We start from the raw sequence: 19,390 nt of genomic DNA on the forward strand, positions 1-19,390 counted from the left end.
GGGGCGTGCTCCCTCCGAAGGTGCTGAAGAAGGGCCCTTCTTTGCCCTCCCAGATTCCGGCGGTCACCAGCAGTCCTTAGCATGTGTTGGGGCAGCTGCATGGCTCTGACCTCTGCCTCTGTCTTCACAGGGATTTCCTCCCTGTGTGTCTCCGGTCCTCTCCTCATGAGGACACCTGTCATTGGACTTATGGCCCATGCTGACCCAGTGTGACCTCTTCTCAAACTGATGAGCGTCTGCAAAACTCCCTGTTTCCAGGTGAGGTCCTGCTCACAGGCACCACAGGTGTCTTCAGTATGTCTTCGGGGGGAAACATAACCCACAGCATCTTCTATGTTCTTCTGCCCAAGGACAGCCACCCTCAGAAGCTGCAGTGAGGAGAAGGCCTCCTAGGTTTGGGGTTTCCAATCGTGGGTGGCAGCAGGCTGGGAGCCAGGACCCACTTGAGCCTTACTGTGCCTTCCTGCCAGGAGGGTGGCAGTTCCCCTTTCTGCCACACCGGTTCCTCCATGTCCTGTCCTCGCTGGAGACAGCGAGGCTCCTGAGAGCAGCTGAGTGTCCCGCAGCCATCAACATCTGCCTCCTCTCAGGGGCAGCACCTGGAGGCTTACCTGCCTTGCCCCTTTACTCCTCAAAACACCTGTGATCCAGGACGATGTCCCTTGTTTTTACAGAGGAGGAAGCAGAAGTGCAAACCAAGAGGAAGTCTCGCAGTGGCAGGGTGGGGCGCTGGGTGCCAGCTCGGCCAGGAACTCGGTGCTCTGGCAAGAACTGTGACAGGGCTTTGATCCCGTCTTCCCTTCCAAGCTGGGCTTGTCGGGATGGGGCGGTGGGGACTGCACCTGCACAGCCACGGAGGAGCAGGGCAGCCTCTCCCAGCACAGTCCTGAAAGGAGGACTCCCCACTTTAAGAGAATATGTCGATTCCCTTTTAGCGCTAGGACAGGACATGGAGGAACCGGTGTGGCAGAAAGGGGTGAGTAAACCCTGCAGACCTCTTTTATAAGACCCCAAATTGCCCCAGGCTGTTCCCCCTGGAGATCAGATCTTCCCCGGGGTAGGGTGTGGGAAGGTGGAAAGTGGGGTGAGGGAACACATGGGGTCTCTGGAAGCCCCCTTTTTTTTAGATGGAGTTTTGCTCTTGTTGCCCAGGCTGAAGTATAATGGTAAGATCTCGGCTTACCACAACCTCCGCCTCCTGGATTTAAGTGATTCTCCTGCCTTAGCCTCCCCAGTAGCTGGGATTACAGGCATGTGCCACCATACTCAGCTAATTTTTGTATTTTTAGTAGAGATGGGGTTTCTCCATGTTGTTAAGGCTGGTCTCAAACTCCTGATCTCAAGTGATCTGCCCGCCTTGGCCTCCCAAAGTGCTAGGATTACAGGTGTGAGCCACTTTACCTGGCCCCGCCTCCCAAAGTGCTGGGATCACAGGTGTGAGCCGCTTTACCTGGCCCTGCCTCCTAAAGTGCTGGGATCACAGGTGTGAGCCACTGTGCCTGGCCCCACCTCCCAAAGTGCTGGGATCACAGGTGTGAGCCGCTTTACCTGGCCCCGCCTCCCAAAGTGCTGGGATCACAGGTGTGAGCCGCTTTACCTGGCCCCGCCTAGATATTTTGGTTTGGGGTTTATTGGCTCCTCAGGTGAGTCCATGGACTGAGGGGCTTCATCACACCTGTCTCCTCACCTGTGAGTGGGGAGGGGTGGTCATCTGGCAGGGTGGTGGTGAGGCCGGCCATGCCTGCCCTTCCATCTACTGTTCAGGGCTGAAGGAGGCATGGCCAGCTTTGGAGGAAGGCCTGGGAGTTGCAGCTCTGCCTGGCACTGACATCTGGTCTTGCATCTGGGCTGCAAATTATTTCTAATCCCAACTTCTCTCGCCCTGCTGCCAGCCAGCCTGCCCCTCCAGCTTCATTTAAAAGTTCAGGCCGGGCACAGTGGCTCACGCCTATAATCCCAGCACTTCAGGAGGCTGAGGTAGGTGGATCACAAGGTCTGGAGTTCAAGACCAGCCTGACCAATATGGCGAAACCCCGTCTCTACTAAAAATACAAAAATTAGCCAGGCGTGGTGGCGTGCCCCTGTAATCCCAGCTACTAGGGAGGCTGAGGCAGGAGAATCACTTGAATCCAGGAGGCGGAGGTTGTAGTGAACCGAGATCACACTACTATACTCCAGCCTGGGTGACAGACCGAGACTCCATCTCAAAAAAAACGTTCAGACAGGATTCAAAAGTAGTCTGATACATAAAGACCTATTAAAGCTCAACAGTAAGGAAACAACTCAATTAAAAAATGGGCAAAAGACCTGAATAGACACCTCACCAAAGACGATACACAGATGGCAAATAATGTGTCACATCATATGTCATCAGGGAAATGCAAATTAAAACAGCAATGAGATACCGCTGCACATCAGAATGGCCCAAAACCAAAACACTGACAGCCTCAAATGCTGGTGAGACTGTGGAGCAGCAGGGATTCTCATTCAGGGCTGGTAATTCAAAATGCTACAGCCAACAGCTTGGCAGTTTCTTACAAAGCTGAATATACTTTTACCATAGGATCCAGCAATCGTACTCCTTGGCATTTACCTGAATCAGTTGGAAACTGTGTCCAGGAACTTCTGGATGGCGGAACGTGTGGAGGTTCCTGGAAGGTGGCCGTCCAGGGAGGGCATGGAAGTTCTGTGTCCCCTCCTCCATACCTCACCCTATGTAACTCTTCATCTGTATCCTTAGCAAAGACCTTTACCATAAACGGGTAAACCTCGGTATGCCCACGTGACTCAGCGCTGGCCAATGGAACACGATCAGAAGCGGTGCGAGATGACTCTCCCTCTTTCTCTTTCATTGGATGGAATGAGGCCTTAGAAGGGAGCCATCTTGGACCGGATGAGGGCAACCATCCTGAAATGCTGGAAGACCAAGATGCATCTTTGGCAGATTATATTTTCCAAAGATAGAGGCCACACTATGTCCCATTCCACGAGTGCTGCTTCTGTGACTTTGACACTCCTCCTGTTGAGAGGTAGCATCTATGTCCCCTCCCCGTGAGCTGCAGCAGGAGGGCCTTTGTGACTCTCTTGACCAATAGAGTGTGCCAGCCTTGACAGTGTGTGGCTTCCAAAGCCAGTTAAAAAAAAAAAAATGCCTTTCACTTCCACCTTGCTCTCCTGGGATGTTCACTCTTGGAACCCAGCCGCCGTGCTGGGAGGAAGCACAATCAGGCCTTGGAAAGGCCCGCATGGAGGGGAACCACAGCCCCCAGCCCAAATCCCCTGCTGAGCTCCCAGCTGACAGACAGCACCAACTTGCCAGCCACATGAGTGAGCTGTCCTGGAAGTGATTCTACAGCCTCCGGGCGAGCCACCTCAGCTGATGCCACGTGAAGCGGAGATGAACTACCTCCACCAAGCCCTGCCCAAATTGCGGCTCTGCGAGCAAAATAAATGACTGTGATTGTTATAAGCAAAAAAGAAAATGGATTCCAGTCAAAAACTTGGCCGTGAACGTTTATAACAGCTTTATTCATAACTGCCAACACTTGGTGGCAACCAAGATGTCCTTTGGTAGGTGAATTTGTAAACAAACTGCGATACATCCAGACAATGGAATATTATTCAGTGCTAAATAGAAATGAGGCATCAAGCCATGAGATGTGGAGGAATCTTAGATGCATGTTACCAGGGGAAAGGAGCCAATCTGAGAGGCTACAGACTTAAAGCTCCAACTATGTGATGATCTGGAAAAGGTAAAACTATGGAGACGGTCATAAGAGCAGTGGTTTTCCAGGGTGAGGAGGAGGGAGGGACGTATAGGAGGAGCACAGAGGATTTTCTGGGCAATGGAACCACTCTGTATGGTGCGGTAATAGTGGATACATCTTATGAAAGATTTGTGAAAACACGTAGAATATACACCACCATGTTTGGCTGCTGATGATACGTCAGTGTTGGCTCATAGATTGGAACACATGGCCCACTCTGGTAGGGGATGCGGATGACTGGCGGGCTGACCTGCATATGTGGGTGAGGTGGCACATGGGAAATCTCCATATCTTCCACCCAACTTTGCTATGATCTTAAAACTGCTCAAAAAATAGTCTTTGTTTGTTTGTTTGTTTTTTGGAGACAGGGTATCACTCTGTCACTCAGGCTAGAGTGCAGTGGTGCGGCATAATAGCTCACTGCAGCCTGGGACTCCTGGGCTCAAGTGATCAGGTGATCCTCCCACCTCAGCCTCCTGAGTATCTGGGATCACAGACACCTGCCACCACACTTGGCTAATTTTTAGTAGGCTAGGTGTGGTGGCTCACACCTGTAATCCCAGCACTTTGGGAGGCCAAGGTGAGTGTATCACCTAAGGTCAGGAGTTTGAAACCAGCCTGGTCAACATGGTAAAACCCCGTCTCTACTAAAAATTCAAAAATTAGCCGGGTGTGGTAGCAGGTGCCTGTAATTCTAGCTACTCAGGAGGCTGAGACAGGAGAATCACTTGAACCCGGGAGGCAGAAGTTGCAGTGAGCTGAGATCACGTCACTGCACTCCAGCCTGGGCAACAAAGTAAGACCTTATCTCAAAAAAATAGAAATAATTTGTGTAGAGATGGGATCTTGCCATGTTGCTTGAACTCCTGGCCTTAAGTGATCCTTTTACCTCAGATTCTCCCACCTTGGCCCCCCAAAAACATTGAGACAACAGGTGTGAGGCACCACACCTGGCTTTTTTTTTTTTTTTTTTTTTTTTTAAACTAGGCTCAGTTTCTGAAAGAAGGCTTTGGCCAGGTTTCTGAGCCCCACCCACCCTCCTGCTGCACAAGACCATGGAAAATGCCTGGTTCAGCTATTCTTTCTCAGCCTCTTTTAAGCAGCATAGCAGAGAGGAACTGAGATCAGGGCTCTGGCCGGGCGTGGTGGCGCATGTCTGAAATCTCAGCTACTCGAGAGGCTGAGGCAGAAGAATCGCTTGAGCCCAGGAGGCAGAGGTTGCAGTGAGCTGAGATCGCACCACTGCACTCCAGTCTGGGGGGACACAGCAAGACCCAGTCTCAGGACAAAAAAAAAACCACAAGATCTAGGCTCTTCCTCCAGCTACACGGTAGGGATCAGGCCCCTGGACTCTTCTGGCCTCCATCTGTAAAATGAAGGGACAAGAGGAATTCTGATGGCCTGTGGCTTTGATCTCTGTGAGCAGATTTGGTTGTATGAGGTCTCTCACCTGGTATGACATGCTGGAACAGAAGAAAATGGCCACAGTCACTGTTACCTGTAAACGTAATCAATTAAAAACTGGTACCGTGTTATTGGTGCTCTCATGTTTGAAATACCTACTAGTATCTGCTTGGTCTAGACCAGCTGTTCTCAAAGTGTGGGCCCCGGCCCCCCTGTAGCAGCAGCAGCACCGGAAGTTGTTTTTTTTTTTTTCTTTTTTTATGAGATGAGGTCTATGTTACCCAGGCTGGTCTACAACTCAAGCCTCGGCCTCCTAAGTGCTGGGATTACAGGTGTGAGCCACCACGCATGGCCTTTTTTTTGAGACAAGGTCTTGCTCTGTTGCCCAGGCTGCAGTGCAGTGGCACAATCATGGCTCACTGCAGCCTCAAACTCCTAGGCTCAAGCCATCCTCCCCCCTCAGCCAAAAGCTTGGCTCTCTTTTCTTTTTTTTCTTGAGACAGAGTCATGCACTGTTGCCTGGGCTAGAGTGCAATGGCACGATCTCGGCTCGCCACAATCTCTGCCTCCAGGTTCAAGCAATTCGCCTATCTCAGCATCCCGAGTAGCTGGGATTATAGGCATGCGCCACCATGCCCAGCTAATTTTGCATTTTTTAGTAGAGATGGGGTTTCTCCATGTTACTCAGGGTGGTCTCGAATTCCCGACCTCAGGTGATCCACCCGCCTTGGCCTCCCAAACTGCTGGGATTACAGGCGTGAGCCACCGTGCCTGGCCTCTTTTTCTTTTGTAGAGACAAGGTCTCATTATGTTGCCCAGACTGGTCTCAAACTCCTGGGCTCAAGCAATCCTCCCGCCCACCTGGAGCTTATTAAAGACTCAAATCCCAGGGCCCAGCCCCAGACCTGCTGAATCAGGAACTCTAGGGGTGGGACCCAGCAACCTGTGTTTTAGTAAGCTCACGAATCAGGTGATTCTGATGCAAGCCAAAATTTGAGAACCACGGGCCTGGAACAGGGTGTGTTAAGCTTGTTGCTGCTGACGCTTCAGGCCAGATCATCCTGTGGGGGAGGGGGGGCTGTCCCGTGCACTGGAGGATGCTGCCAGCCTCCTTGGACCCTACCCCAATGGCATGCCACCCGTGTCTCAGGTCACGACGATCCAACACAGCACAGTGCCAGCTGTCCTCCCAGGAGCAAAACTGTCCCAGCAGAGAACCCTTGGCTGGAAGGAAGGCCCTGATTTTGCAGTGACTGAAATACAGGATCACATAAACCTGAAGCACAGACAGTGCAGGTGCTGTCATCACACTGGGCTGTCACTCTGGCCAGTCATCTGCTCCTCACCGCAACTTGAAAACGATCCCCCTGATTTTTTTTTTTTTTTTTTTTCTTCAAGACGGAGTCTCGCTCTGTGGCCAGGCTGGAGTGCAGTACGGTGATCTCGGCTCACTGCAACCTCTGCCTCCTGGGTTCAAGCCATTCTCTGGCCTCAGCCTCCCGGGTAGCCGGGACCACAGGTGCCCACTGCCACACCCAGCTAATTTTTTTTTTTTTTTTGAGACGGAGTTTCGCTCTTGTTACCCAGGCCAGAGTGCAATGGCGCGATCTCGGCTCACTGCAACCTCCGCCTCCTGGGTTCAGGCAATTCTCCTGCCTCAGCCTCCTGAGTAGCTGGGATTACAGGCACGCGCCACCATGCCCAGCTAATTTTTTGTGGTTTTAGTAGAGACGGGGGTTTCACCGTGTTTACCAGCAAGGTCTCGATCTCTTGACCTCGTGATCCACCCGCCTCAGCCTCCCAAAGTGCTGGGATTACAGGTGTGAGCCTTCGTGCCCGGCTGTGATCCCCATTTTATAGCAAATCCCACCTCCCTGCTTACAAGCTGTGCGACCTTGGGCAAGTTATTTGAACTCTCTGTGCCTCTCTATGTAAAATGGAAAGATTCATATAATAGCACTTACCTGCTAGGGCAGCTGAGTGCAGGAAATGACCACTGAAGCAAGCGACAAACTCAGCCCAGTGCCCGAGGTGGTAAACACTGGCTCATTTTCTCATTATCCGGCTCAGGCTCTTATCGAAATGGATTTGTGTTCTCTGACCCCACGCTGCCACTGTCGCAGCCAGCTGGAGGCGGGCAGAGGCCGGCCCAAGGTGGACATGACTGAGTATGCCACTGCTTGTCAGGGTGCCTGCAGTCACAGCTCGGGAACAGCCAGGAGATGGCCCTGGGTCTCTGCCACCAGCAGGGACTTCTTTGGGTGACCTGAAGCAGACAGCGGCCAGCTCTGCAGACCTGAGCACCCCATGTGCCCCACGTGACATGCAGCAGAACCTGGGGACCCCAGCTACCTGCCCCTCCACCCTGGGCAAGCTCTGGGTGCTGCAGGAAAAGATGAGAACCAGCATCGTTCCTCTTCTGCATCTCACATCCCAATAAAATATTTATTATGTCAAGAAATAAATCTTTAAAAAAAGAGAAAAAGAGTGTCTCTATTGCTCTCCCCCACAGGTCAATCCTTGGGAACCAATGAGTTTCTTGCCATCGTGGTTTCTGCGGCTGCAGGGGCCAGCCAGGTCTGGAGGGGACTCCTGTGGGAAGTGTCCAGCCTGGCCCCTCCACCAACTCTCAGTGTCCTGGGGCTGCCTCCTGGGAAGGGCGGAGGAGCAGGCCTAGGTTGGTGGGTGGGGTTGCCGGGAGAGGGAGCAGGATTATAAAACTGGGTGGGTGGCAGTGTTCTGAAGGCCTGACCCGCTGAGGCAGGCGGGGCTCTGGGCGTGGGGAGAGGGGAAGGGGGCATCCTGGGGCAGGCATGCCACTCAGAGAAGGACGGCTGGATCTCGAGGCGGTTTGAGGCTGGAGGTAGGGACAAGGACTTGACATGGGTGGGGTTGGAGGCTGCCTGGGTAAGCGGACAGGGCAACTGGAAACTAGGCACGGCGTGCCATGGGGCTGAGGCTCCATCCCCAGCCCTTGTCTGCGAAAGACGCTGGGGGGTAAGGAGTCAGCATCCGTGGGAGTGCCTGGTGCACAAAGGCCACCCCCAGGCGGGGGTCCCAGAGCCTGTTCTCTGAGGCACGGGTGGAAACCTCCCCTTGGAGGGGGCAGGGCTTGAGGCTTTGGAACAAATCCACCGTCTGGAGTGGCGGGTCATGCCAGGATGGGTTTTGGGAGAAGCCCAGAGTGAAAGGCGTTGGAACAAGCAGGAGAGAAACAATTCGCCCAGGGCCTGGGTGGTTCCTGCACCCTAACTGTGGTCCCCAAGTGTAGAGGGACGGTGGCAGGAGGAAAGGGGCTACGGGAGGCATGAACAGGGCCCCTTGGCTTAGCCTTCCACCCACCCCCGCCCCTGCGTCCACAACCCAAATGCCAGCGGGCCCTGTGTGCCTGGCTCCCCTCACAAGAGGAGGGCAAGCCCTCACTTCCCCTGCCTGGAGCAGGTACCATCCAGGTCCATGGGGAGGGGCCCTCCTTGGACCCTTCAGGGACCGTGGGGCAGCCTGGTCCCTGCTCCCCTCCCTTGCAGGTCCAGAGGCCCCATCCTGGGCCCAAGAATGACTGGGGCCCCTTCTCCACCTGGCCCAGATCCGGCCTTGCACAAAGAAAGGGGCCTCGACCACCTGCTCCTGGGCCATGCAGACTCTCTGAGCAGCCCAACATCTGCTTGGCCTTGATGGTGCTGTGAGTTCCCAAGAGAGAACCAGGAGCCTGCCTGGGAGGTCCCAGGGGCTCGGTGTGCCGCCGCCTCCTGTTCCTCTGCACGGCTCTCCTCTGGACACTTCCAGGTGAAGGAAGGAAGCTCCGGCCTGGTGGAGCTGCGAGGAGGACAGGCAGCCGGAGCCCAGGACCTTCTGGTACTCTCTCCTGTGGCAGGGGAGAGCCAGCCGTGGGTGCCAGGCACGGCGGCAGAGGTGGCCTCACAGACAGCCCTGGCACAAGGCCACCTGGCCTTTGCGGAAGTCACGGCAGGGGCAGAGCCGGCGGTACTTGGTGTTGGAGCCAGCACAGCTGAAGAGCAGGGGCTCCTTCTGCAGGTAGCACTCCTGGCCGGGCTGGGCGAAGGCCGGGTACAGGTGGTTCATCTCCGACTCGGTGCTGTCACAGGGCACCTGCAGCCTGGCACGTACCGCACAGCACTGTCACCCAGTGTTGGTTGCTTGGGCTGAAGGGTAGGGGCTTCCCCCAGGGGCTTCCCCCAGCCCAGCACTGCCTGCTCCCCTTCTCTGGCCCATCCCCATCCCAGACTGGGTAAGGAGATGTGCTACACTCCCTACTGTTACACCCAGGACAGCTTTCATGGTGTGGGCTAGACAATGCCCAAATATGCTGGGCAGGGGGCTGAGTGGGTGAAGGAGAGCAGGGACTGGAAGGAGCCTCCCCTGTAGTTTAAGGCTTGGCCAAGAGTGGGGCAGCAGTGACCTGGATGTTGGCCTGGAGGGTCCCTTCTGGGTCCTTCCTGACTCATTGGAAAGCATTAAATCCCCCACCGCTGGCAGGGCTGAGGGCCAGTTCTGGGCGTGAGAGCTCACGGTGAGCCTGCTGGGCCAGCAAGGATGGGGGCTGGGGATGGGGGCCCACACTCACTTGAGGAAGGCGTCCTGGCTGTTGAGGAAGGGGAAGAAGGAGGGCTCGCAGATCAGCCCGTGGTCCAGGCAGGTGTCGGTGCAGGCCCTCCCAGGCACTGCCAGCCAGGCCCGCAGGGAGTTCACGGGGGGCCAGGCCCCCGGAGTCAAGCTGGCATTCTGAGCCCATTCCAAGTGGGTGGCATTTGGGGCCAGGACAAAAGGGCTCTGCAGGGCATGGGCCCCTTGTGGGGCAGGGTCTGGAGCTGTGCAGAAGTCCTGCGAGGAGGGGAGCAGCGTTAGGTGGGGAAATGCCAGCCAGGTGCACCCGGGGTCACCTGAAGGTGTGGCCCTGCTGGTACAAGCCACAATACCAGCTACCACTAATGGGCACTTACTGAATACCAGGTAGCTTTACCTGCATTATTTCATTGACTTCCAATGGACACCCGTGTCTCCAGGTCACTTACAGGGAGAATGGAGGCTGAGAGGTCACAGCGCCTGCCCAGGGCTTTGGGGTTGGACGGCAGAGCAGGACTTGGATTCAGGGCCCTCTGCATCCTGTCTGCCCTGGAGCTGTCTTGATGCTCAGGTCAGGCTCTGGTTTCTACCCTAGGGCCCACGAGCCCTGCCCACCATGGGGACAGGGACCAGGCTGGCTGTGAGGCTCTCCCTGCAGGGTTCAACTCCAGGGGCTGGAGGGCCCCACGGATGCTCTTCTGAGCTTCCTGCAGGATGCCACCACAGGTGTCTGGGTACAGTCCTGGGTTCTGGCCACGGCCCTGGACCCTCACCCTGTGACCTCAGCATGCCCTCCCTTCTGGGGGCCTCAGTATTCCCATCTGTAAAATGACAAGGAAGAACCGGACCCTCTCGGCCCCTAATATTGGTGGGGCCAAGGATAAGACGGAGAGGCCACATGCCCACAGAAATTTCTTTTTTTCTCTTTTGAGATGGAGTCTCACTCTGTCACCCAGGCCGGAGTGTAACGGCACAATCTTGGCTCACTGCAACCACCACCTCCCAGGTTCAAGCGATTCTCCTGCCTCAGCCTCCCAAGTAGCTGGGACTACAGGTGTGTGCCACCACGCCCGGCTAGTGTGTGTGTGTGTGTGTGTATGTGTGTACGTGTGTGTATTTTTAGTAGAGACTGGGTTTTACCATATTAGTCAGGATCGTCTTGATCTCCCAGCCTCGTGATCTGCCCACCTCAGCCTCCCAAAGTGCTTGGATTACAGGCGTGAGCCACCACACCCAGCCTATTCGTGGAAATTGCTAACAGCCATACAGCCACCTGCCCGAGGGCCCTGAGCCCAAGGCCCACTCCAGGCATCACCCTGGAGACCCAGAGCCTGCAGAGCCGTGCTGTCTGACCCACCTGCAGCCCTTATGGTGGCTTAGATCCACTGGCACGAAGCAGGGGCCAGGATAGGGCACGCCCTCCTCCTCACCCACGACTTCCAGGCACTCTGAGCACCCGAGGGAGGAGAAGGGAGTGTCCTCCTGGGACAGCTGCTTGCCTGGACGCTCCCTCAGGGGCTGGGGTGGCCGAGCTTTTGCCATAGTGGGGCTCTCCTCTGGTTTCTCAGGGCAGAGATCTTCACCTCCCATTTTGGTCTCACTGTCATCCTTAGCGGGTGGGCAGGGGATCTTCACTTCCCATTCAGTTACAAAATCCCAATCAGTTACCAGACTTTCAAACCACTGTTTTCTAAGAATGAAAGTCTTTGTGTTTCTGAGTGCCGTGGAGTTGGGCTCTAGAGCTGGGCCCAGGGCAGGGGCGATGAACACGCCCGCCCGTGGTCAGGCCTGCCTGTCTCCAGCCCTGAGGGAACTCTGGGAAAACAGCCTGGACAGGCTGGAGGAGGGAGCAGGGAGCTGGATGGTCTCAGGGTGCAGGGCCCTGGGCAGATCACGAAGCTCACTCAGCCCTCTCCTCTAGTCTGAGGGGTCTGGGGCAGACACAGAGGGCTCACCGACCTGGTGCTGGATGTAGGCGTGGATCCGCTCCAGCATCCCCTCGCAGGTGTACTCGTAAGGTAGGTAGGGGTCTACCTGTGGGAGGGACGCAGACACATGGGGCGGGAGGAGGCCCAGCTGCCGGGGGCCCTGCCATACTTAGCACTGGGGGTACAGGTCTGGTGGGCTCTCACATCCCGTACCATGCCTAGGGAGGCGACCACCCCATCCACTTGGCCCTTCCACCCAACTCAGAGTCCCTGTTTCCCAGCACACCCTCCAGAGGCCCTCAAGGACTCAGGCTCAGGACCCATGAGGCCCAGCCTCAGCCCTCCCCTCTCCCTCCCAGGTCCTGGTCCCAACTCTGCGGAGCATAAAGCTCATCGCTCTGTCCCCTCCTGGGCTATGGCACCTCCTCTTCCCACAGCCCACCCACCCTCTTAGGCATCACCTGCTCCAGGGAGCTGTCCCTGAGCCCCACCCCACTCCTGTTACAGACCCATTTCCCTTGATGGCTCCAGCACCCCAGACTTCCACCAGCACAGAGTAGCACCTGTGTTACCATTCCTGTTCATTCCTCATCTCTCTCATGAACTCATGGACCCCCTGAGGGTGGGGACTATGCTTGTTCACATTGAATCCCCGGTGCCTGGCACAGTGCCGGGCATACAGTGGGTGCTCAGGAAATAGCCATGAATGAAAAGGCACCCCAGCTCTGCCTGTATCCTGCCCAAACATGTGACATTCACGCAGAGGAACACAGGAGTATCTCCCAGTCGGCGGGAATTAGATGACTTTTGTAAAGTACCCTGTCCCCACCAGGCACAAACCTCTGAACAGAGGCCACAGGCTGTCTGTCTAAATATCTAATCGTTGGCTGGGCATGGTGGCTCATGCCTGTAATCCCAGCACTTTGGGAGGCAGAGGTGGATGGATTGCCTGAGGTCAGGAGTTCCAGACCAGCCTGGCCAACATGGTGAAACCTTGTCTCTACTAAAAATACAAAAAAATTAGCTAGGCATGGTGGCAGGTGCCTGTAATCCCAGCTACTTGGGAGGCTGAGGCAGGAGAATCAGTGGATCCTGGGAGGCGGAGGTTGCAGGGAGCCAAGACCGTGCCACTGCACTCCAGCCTGGCAACAGAGTGAGACTCTGTCTCAAAAATAAATAAATACATAAATATCTAATAGTCACACAGCAACCTGTCCTGTGAGCAGATGCACGGAGTAGCTGGGGTCCAGGAAGCCAGGGGAATGGAGGGAAGAGGTGATAGAGGAGTAAGGGGGCACCCCTGCCTCCTCCCCACTTCTTAACCAACCATTCCCTTCTCGTTCCATTAACTTAGGCCCAGTGCGGAGCCATCATAGAGGAAACCACTGACCTGGACGAGCAGGGGCAGCAGTGAGGACCCGGGGAGGAGCTATCTCAGACTCAGAGAAAGGTCTATTTCAGCCTTCAACCTCCCCACCTAGCACACCTGGTGGCACCTGCCCGGGCCCCACCCACCTCCTAGCAACGACAGCGCTTTCCTGTCTTTGGCTAGCGGGTAAAATCTAACCGTTTGGCTCAAGCCTGCAACCACCTCCTTTCTTCCTCATCAGAACCGTGTAGTATGAGAAAGTCCAATTGCGCCACACTTGGTCCTGCTTCCAGTGTACCCACTTCTTAGGAGACCTGTCCTGGGACCTCTGGCCAAGGGGACATCCTGACACTCGAGGGTCCCAGTGAAGCAGCCGCCACTGATACCCTTGAAGTCGGACCTTCCCCCAGCACTGACTTTCCCCGGCACTCTGCATGGGTATTCTTCACACTGGGGCAACTTCGAAGTCCCAGAGAATCCGCAGTTCCCATCCTCAGCGCAGCCTTCAAGCCCCGAGCTCTGCACAGCCCTGTCCCGACCTGCCCTCGTTCCGGAGCTGATGGCCCAAGCAGCCCCTGGCTGCTGCCCCAGCTGGTTCCCCAGACACTCATGACGAAGTCCCGAAAGCCTCTGAGCCCCACACGCCCCTGGGGGTCTCGGGGGGACAAGGCTTCACTCCCAAGGTTATAAATAAAACTCCCCAGAGAAGACCTTTCCCCTCGGAACGCCGCCTCCCTGCTCCGTGACAGCAAATCTGAGTTACTCTCGCTCCTGTGTCTGAAGCCCTTGTCACAAGGTAATTCAAAGGTCCCCGTGTGAAGCGAACACTCGCAGCCAGGGACGACGTTCTGCCTGCCATGAATCTCCTGCCTGAGGAACCAGCGTGCCTGGCCTGGAAATTACCCCCATTAGGTCTAATTACAGGTGTGCGCCCTAATCAGTCTTGACAGAGTGACAGGTGCTGGTGCTGCCTGGGAACTGCTGGCCTGCGGGAGTGACAGCAGGGAGGCATGGGCATCACCTTGAATGGCCTTGCTCTGGACCCAGAGATGCCCACAGGCAAAACTGGGGAGGTGCAGAGACGTAGATGGGGCGCCGGGCCCTGGTTTTCCTCGGCTGTCAGGTTGGGCCGGCTGGGCTGTGTCTTAGGCTTCCCTCTCCTCACCTCCTCTTCTCACCTCCTCTCCTCACCTCCTCTCCTCACCCCTTACTCCCCCTCCTGGCCTCTCCTCCCTCCCTCTCCCTGTAAAAGGCCATGTGACTTGCAGAACATGCCACTCCCCCTGATGGCAGCCCTCATTTGCTATCAACCTTCACCAGCTGTCCCTAAATCTGTTTTCTAAAATAGAAATATTAGGCTGGGCCCGGTGGCTCATGCTTATAATCACAGCACTTTTGGAGGCCGAGGCAGAAGGAACTCCTTGCTTGTGCCCAGGAGTTCGAGACCAGCCTGAGCAACAAAACAAAGTGAGACCCCCGCCTCCTCCATCTCTATTCAAATAATATAAAAAGAAAATTAAAATAAATTTAAAAATAGGATTATTAGAATTACTCAGTGTTCTTGTTTAAAATGCAGATTCCCAGGTGAAGCTGGGTCCTATTAAATGGGAAGGGGCGGGATGGGCTCGAGACTCTGCATTTAAGCCCCTCCCCCAGGTTACTCTTGGGCACATGAATTTGTTTTTTTTGAGACGGAGTCCTGCTCTGTTGCCAGGCTGGAGTGCAGTAGTGCCACTTGGCTCCCTGCAACCTCCAACTTCCTGGTTCAAGTGATTCTCCTGCCTCAGCCTCCCAAGTAGCTGGGATTACAGGCATCTGCCACCATGCCCAGCTCATTTTTGTATTTTTAGTAGAGACAGGGTTTCACCATGTTGGCCAGGATGGCCTCAAACTCCTGACCTCATGATCCGCCTGCCTTGGCCTCCCAAAGTGCTGGGATTATAGGCGTGAGCCACCGCACCCGGCCTGGGCACATGAATGTTTCTGAGCTGCTGTGAGCTAAGAAGGGGTGAACAGTTATGAGGAGGGGCGGGGCCCACAGAGGGGAGGGGCCTGAGGGCAGAGGGGCCTCAGCTGGTTTGAGGCTCCAGCACAAGTCTCAGCTGGTCGGATTTGCAATACATTGGTTCCTTAATCCTTTTGTAATTGTTATTTTTTAATTAACTAATTAACAAAATTAAAGAATGTTCATGTAAAAAGAAAAAAAATCAAACAGGAAAGCAGTGAAAAGGAAGTTTCCTCCCACCCCAGACACTCACTCCTTCCCCGGGTTACCAATTTCTTGTGCGTCCCACCAGAAATACCAGAGACTATCCCAGCACCTTCACGCATGCAGCCCTCCCCCGACCCCGATTTCAGGTCCTCTGGGGGGAACCACAGGGTGGAATTATCCACAGGGTGGAGTGTCTCACTCATTCGATGTGTCTTGGAGGTTGGGTCAAACACTGCTCCCCACACTGGAAAAGTCCATGCAGTCCCCCTCCCCAGCCCCTCTGCAGGAGAAGCCTTGGAGGACTGCTTTGCAAGGCAGGAGAGGGGGAGGAGCACAGAGGGAGGTGGGAGAAGTGGGGAGAAGGGGCCAGAGGAGACCGTGGGGTGGGAGGAGCCCACTTCCCTAGCTGTGTGCCTTGCTGCCAGCGTCCCCATGCAGTGGGCTGGGATTGGTCAGTTTCCAGCAGTGAAATTAATCAGTTAACCCCTTCACTCTTCTTTTCTACACACTGAGGTCTCCACCTAAGGCCTCCTTCCTGGCACTCGTGCCTCTAGCCCCATTTAAGCCTATAAACTGGTACCAGTCGAACACCTGGCCCTCTTCTTAGGGCGTGGCCAAGGGGCCAAGTTTCTATTTGGTTTTCATTTTTTTTTTTTTTAAATTTTTTGAGATGGAGTCTCGCTCTGTTGCCCAGGCTGGAGTGCCGTGGCACAACCTTGGCTCACTGTAACCTCCGATTCCTGGGTTCAAGCGATTCTCCTGCCTTAGCCTCCTGAGTAGTTGGGATCACAGGCCAACCACACCTGGCTAATTTTTTTATTATTATTATTTTTATTTTTAGTAGAGATGGAGTTTCACCAAGTTGGCCAGGCTGGTCTTGAACTCCCAGCCTCAAGTGATCCGCCCACTTCAGCCTCCCAAAGTGCGGGGATGACAGGTATGAGCCATTGTGCCTGGCCTCTATTTGTTTTTGCTCTACAAGGTCTTGCCAGGACTGAAGCCACCAGCCCAGGACAGGGACAACACTGGGTTGAGAGCTGGCAAGGGAGCTTTTTATCCCCTACCCTCCCCACTCTGTCTAGGCCGTTGCTTTGCTAGGACCCAAGATTACCAGGTCACACAGCCTCTCCTTGAATGCAGCAGGGATGCTGGCACCCCACCCTTAGTCACCTGTGACTCTACCCCAGGGCTCTCTGGCCTGCTGAGCCCATCTGTGTGCAGGACAAAAGTGTCAGGAATTGGCATCCCAGGCGTCGCCCTCGGCCACGAACGGATGGGAGGAGGAGGATACCTACCCTAGCCTTCTGCTCATTCAGGACAGCTCTGGAATGTGACCTACCTCATCTCCCAGAGGACCCGTGGTGACAAGCTCCAGGTGCCACCTGCTGATACACACCCTGACTCACCTGGCACCTCAGTGCCTGCTTCCTGGGGTTGCTTCCAAAATAAACTACTGCTGAAATCCCTGTTTTCATGATACTTCCTGGAGGAATCCAGCCTCAGGCAGTCCATGGCCTTGAGAAACCTGCCATGTTGGCCAGGCTGGCCTCAAACTCCTGGCCTGAAACGATCCACCTGCTTGGCCTCCGAAAGTGCTAGATTACAGGCATGAGCCACTGCACCTGGCCCGGAGGGATTGTTTTTGCTCAGCCTGTTATCTGAGCTACAGTAAGAAGGGGATCCGGGAGGACCACAGTGAGAGGAAGGTCTCTCGTTCACCAGGTCGGAGCCTCCCCAGAGTGAAGCAACCAGCCAAGCACAAGGAATGATCAAAAGCCACAAAGGCGCCCGCCATGGAGATAAGCATCAGGCACAGCCCCTCCTCCTCTCACCCAGCCCACACGTGTGTACCTACACACACCAGCACCCACACTCACTACTCGAAGCGTTGCCCCAGGGCAGCACCATCAGCACCACCCCTGTCCTAGAAAGGCAGGAGCTTAGTCCCACCCGGACTTGCTGGGTCAGAACCTGCATTTAACAGATGGTCTGTGTGCACATTATATCTTGAAATGTGCTGTGGGAAGGCTACAAACCCATACCTGCAGCAGTGTTTAAAGAACCTCCGCACATTCATCGTGAAAACATTCCCTTAGCACCTGGCCCTCAAAAGTGCTCCATAAACAATTCGAGATCCAGGGTTGCCATGGAAGGTTGTGCAGGCTGCTCACTGCCCAAAGGCATTCCCCACTCATCACACCTGAGTAGATACATGGGGGCCCCCATTCCACTCTCCAATCCACATGCCCTGGCTCAGGGCTGTGTCTGACCAGGGGAGGGATGGACACGTTTGCCAATCCAGGCCTGAATTCACCCAGAGGGGCACCATTTTCTAATCAGAGTGAAGACAAACAGTGTGGGCTAGTGGTGGTCCTGACTGTATGTGGCTGCTCTCACCTGAGTTGTCATGATGGCCTTGATGGCTGCTTCAAACTCCTCTGAGTTGTTGTAGTCGACTGTCCACACGTGGGGCTTGCCGATGAAGTTCTCCGCATAGGGATGCTGGGAGAACACCTGGCCAGGGCAGAGACCGCACGCAGCTGCCCCCTGCGCCTGCCAACGGGGCAGGGACAAAGGAAGGCGCCCCATCCAACTGTCCCCTCTCTCCCTTTGCCCTACATCTCATCTGCCTCTTCCAGGACCTGCAGGGGTCTCTGTCCCGGACCCTCCTGATCGGGGACCAGGGTGCTTTCCACTCACCTCTCTGGAGGTGGGCTTGCCTCGGAAGAACTCGTGGTTGAGGGAGCTGTGGGGCGGGCTGAAGCGGGACTGCAGGAAGATGCAGCCATTGGCGATGGCCTCCAGGGGGGCGGGGCCCTCATAGGGGAAGCCAAACCCGATGAAGAGCTGCAGAGTCAAGGGGCGCGGTGATTAGGGAGGGCTGGGCTGCCACAGCCCAGGAGCCCCAGGATGTCGGGGACGAGGTTAGGCTGCGGGATATTCAGAGGAGGCAGCTGGGCCAGAAAAGCCAGTCCAGGCCAACTTGTGCCACGGGCAAGCACTTCCCCTCTCTGGGCCTCAGTTTCCCCATTTGTGAAACAAGGGGGTCCAATTAGGTGTTATCAATGGTCTCTTCTTGCTCTATCAAGCTATGATTTATGATTCTGGAGGGGAGAAGAGAAGAGCAAAGGGTTTCAAGCCAAGAAAGCTCCAGGCTCGTACCTGTAAGAGACCTCCAAGAACCTTCACTCACTCATCCCCAAAACATTTATTCAGCACCTAACTTGTGCGAGGCGGTTCACAATAGCAAAGACATGGAACCAACAGAGGTGCCCATCACGAGTGGATTGGATAAAGAAACTGTGGTACATCAACACCATAAAATCCTATGCAGACATAAAAAGGACAGAACCATGTTCTTTTCAGCAACGTGGATACAGCTGGAGGCTGATATCCTCAGTGAATTAAAGCAGGAACAGAAACCAAATACTGCATATTTTCACTTAAAAGTGGGAGCTACACATTGGGTACTTGTGGGCATAAAGATGGCAACAGTAGACCCTGAGGACCACTGCAGTGGGGAGGTGGGAGGGGCAAAGACTGAAGAGCTAACTGTTGGGTGCTGTGCTCACTACCTGGGTGACGAGAGCCTTCATATCCCAAACCTCAGCATTATGCAATAGACCTGGTAACGCGCCTGCGTATGTACCCCTTGAACCGAAAATAAAAGTTGAAATTTTTTAAATTTTTATTTTCTTTTTTTTTGAGACAAAGTCTCACTCTGTCACCCAGGCTAGAGTGCAGTGGCACGATCTCGGCTCCCTGCAACCTCTGCCTCCGGGGATTCAAGCAATTCTCCTGCCTCAGCCTCCCAAGTAGCTAGGACTACAGGCACCCACCACCACACCCAGCTGATTTTTGCATTTTAGTAGAGACAGGGCCTCCATGTTGACCAGGCTGGTCTCAAACTCCTGACCTCAGGTGATTCACCCGCCTTGGCCTCCCAACGTGCTGGGATTAAAGGTGTGAACCACCTCGCCCAGCCAAAATTATTTTTTTTCCAAGTAACTTATGCTAGGAGTGCACAGGGCTGGCCTGGAAGGCAGTTAATAAATGACTGAATCCAGGGCTGTTCTGTGAGGGTGTTCAGGTTAGTCACTGCGCATGAGCATCTCTACTGCCCCCC

The 19,390-nt window shown here is 54.9% G+C and overlaps 1 protein-coding gene and 1 long non-coding RNA gene across 7 annotated transcripts in view; one reads left to right on the forward strand and one right to left on the reverse strand.

Annotated features, from left to right (window-relative positions):
- Positions 1 to 529: 529 nt before the first annotated feature.
- LOC116525598 lies at positions 530 to 7,656 on the forward strand. 2 transcript variants are annotated; one of them, XR_004257744.1, is made up of 2 exons: positions 530 to 976; positions 7,242 to 7,656. It is a non-coding gene; the product is annotated as an uncharacterized LOC116525598 (long non-coding RNA). The 2 variants fall into 2 exon arrangements; XR_004257743.1 differs by lacking the exon at positions 530 to 976 and adding an exon at positions 2,344 to 3,752.
- The window catches only part of MGAT5B (alpha-1,6-mannosylglycoprotein 6-beta-N-acetylglucosaminyltransferase B), an 86,189-nt gene continuing 74,381 nt past the window's right edge, over positions 7,583 to 19,390 (reverse strand). For 4 of the 5 annotated variants that reach the window (XM_032241546.1, XM_032241545.1, XM_032241544.1 and 1 more), the window contains 5 exons: positions 17,965 to 18,111; positions 17,662 to 17,778; positions 11,715 to 11,789; positions 9,757 to 10,013; positions 7,583 to 9,288 (listed from right to left, as the gene is read on the reverse strand). In XM_032241546.1, coding sequence (XP_032097437.1) covers positions 9,090 to 9,288; positions 9,757 to 10,013; positions 11,715 to 11,789; positions 17,662 to 17,778; positions 17,965 to 18,111 — 795 coding nt within the window. In that variant the 3' untranslated portion in view covers positions 7,583 to 9,089. The remainder of the gene's footprint in view (positions 9,289 to 9,756; positions 10,014 to 11,714; positions 11,790 to 17,661; positions 17,779 to 17,964; positions 18,112 to 19,390) is intronic. The other variant, XM_032241548.1, reaches the window with a different exon arrangement.

The sequence above is a fragment of the Sapajus apella genome, unplaced genomic scaffold (genome assembly GCF_009761245.1).
Source record: "Sapajus apella isolate SASKATOON/1434 unplaced genomic scaffold, GSC_monkey_1.0 scaffold48, whole genome shotgun sequence".
In the NCBI taxonomy this organism is placed as follows: Eukaryota; Metazoa; Chordata; class Mammalia; order Primates; family Cebidae; genus Sapajus; species Sapajus apella.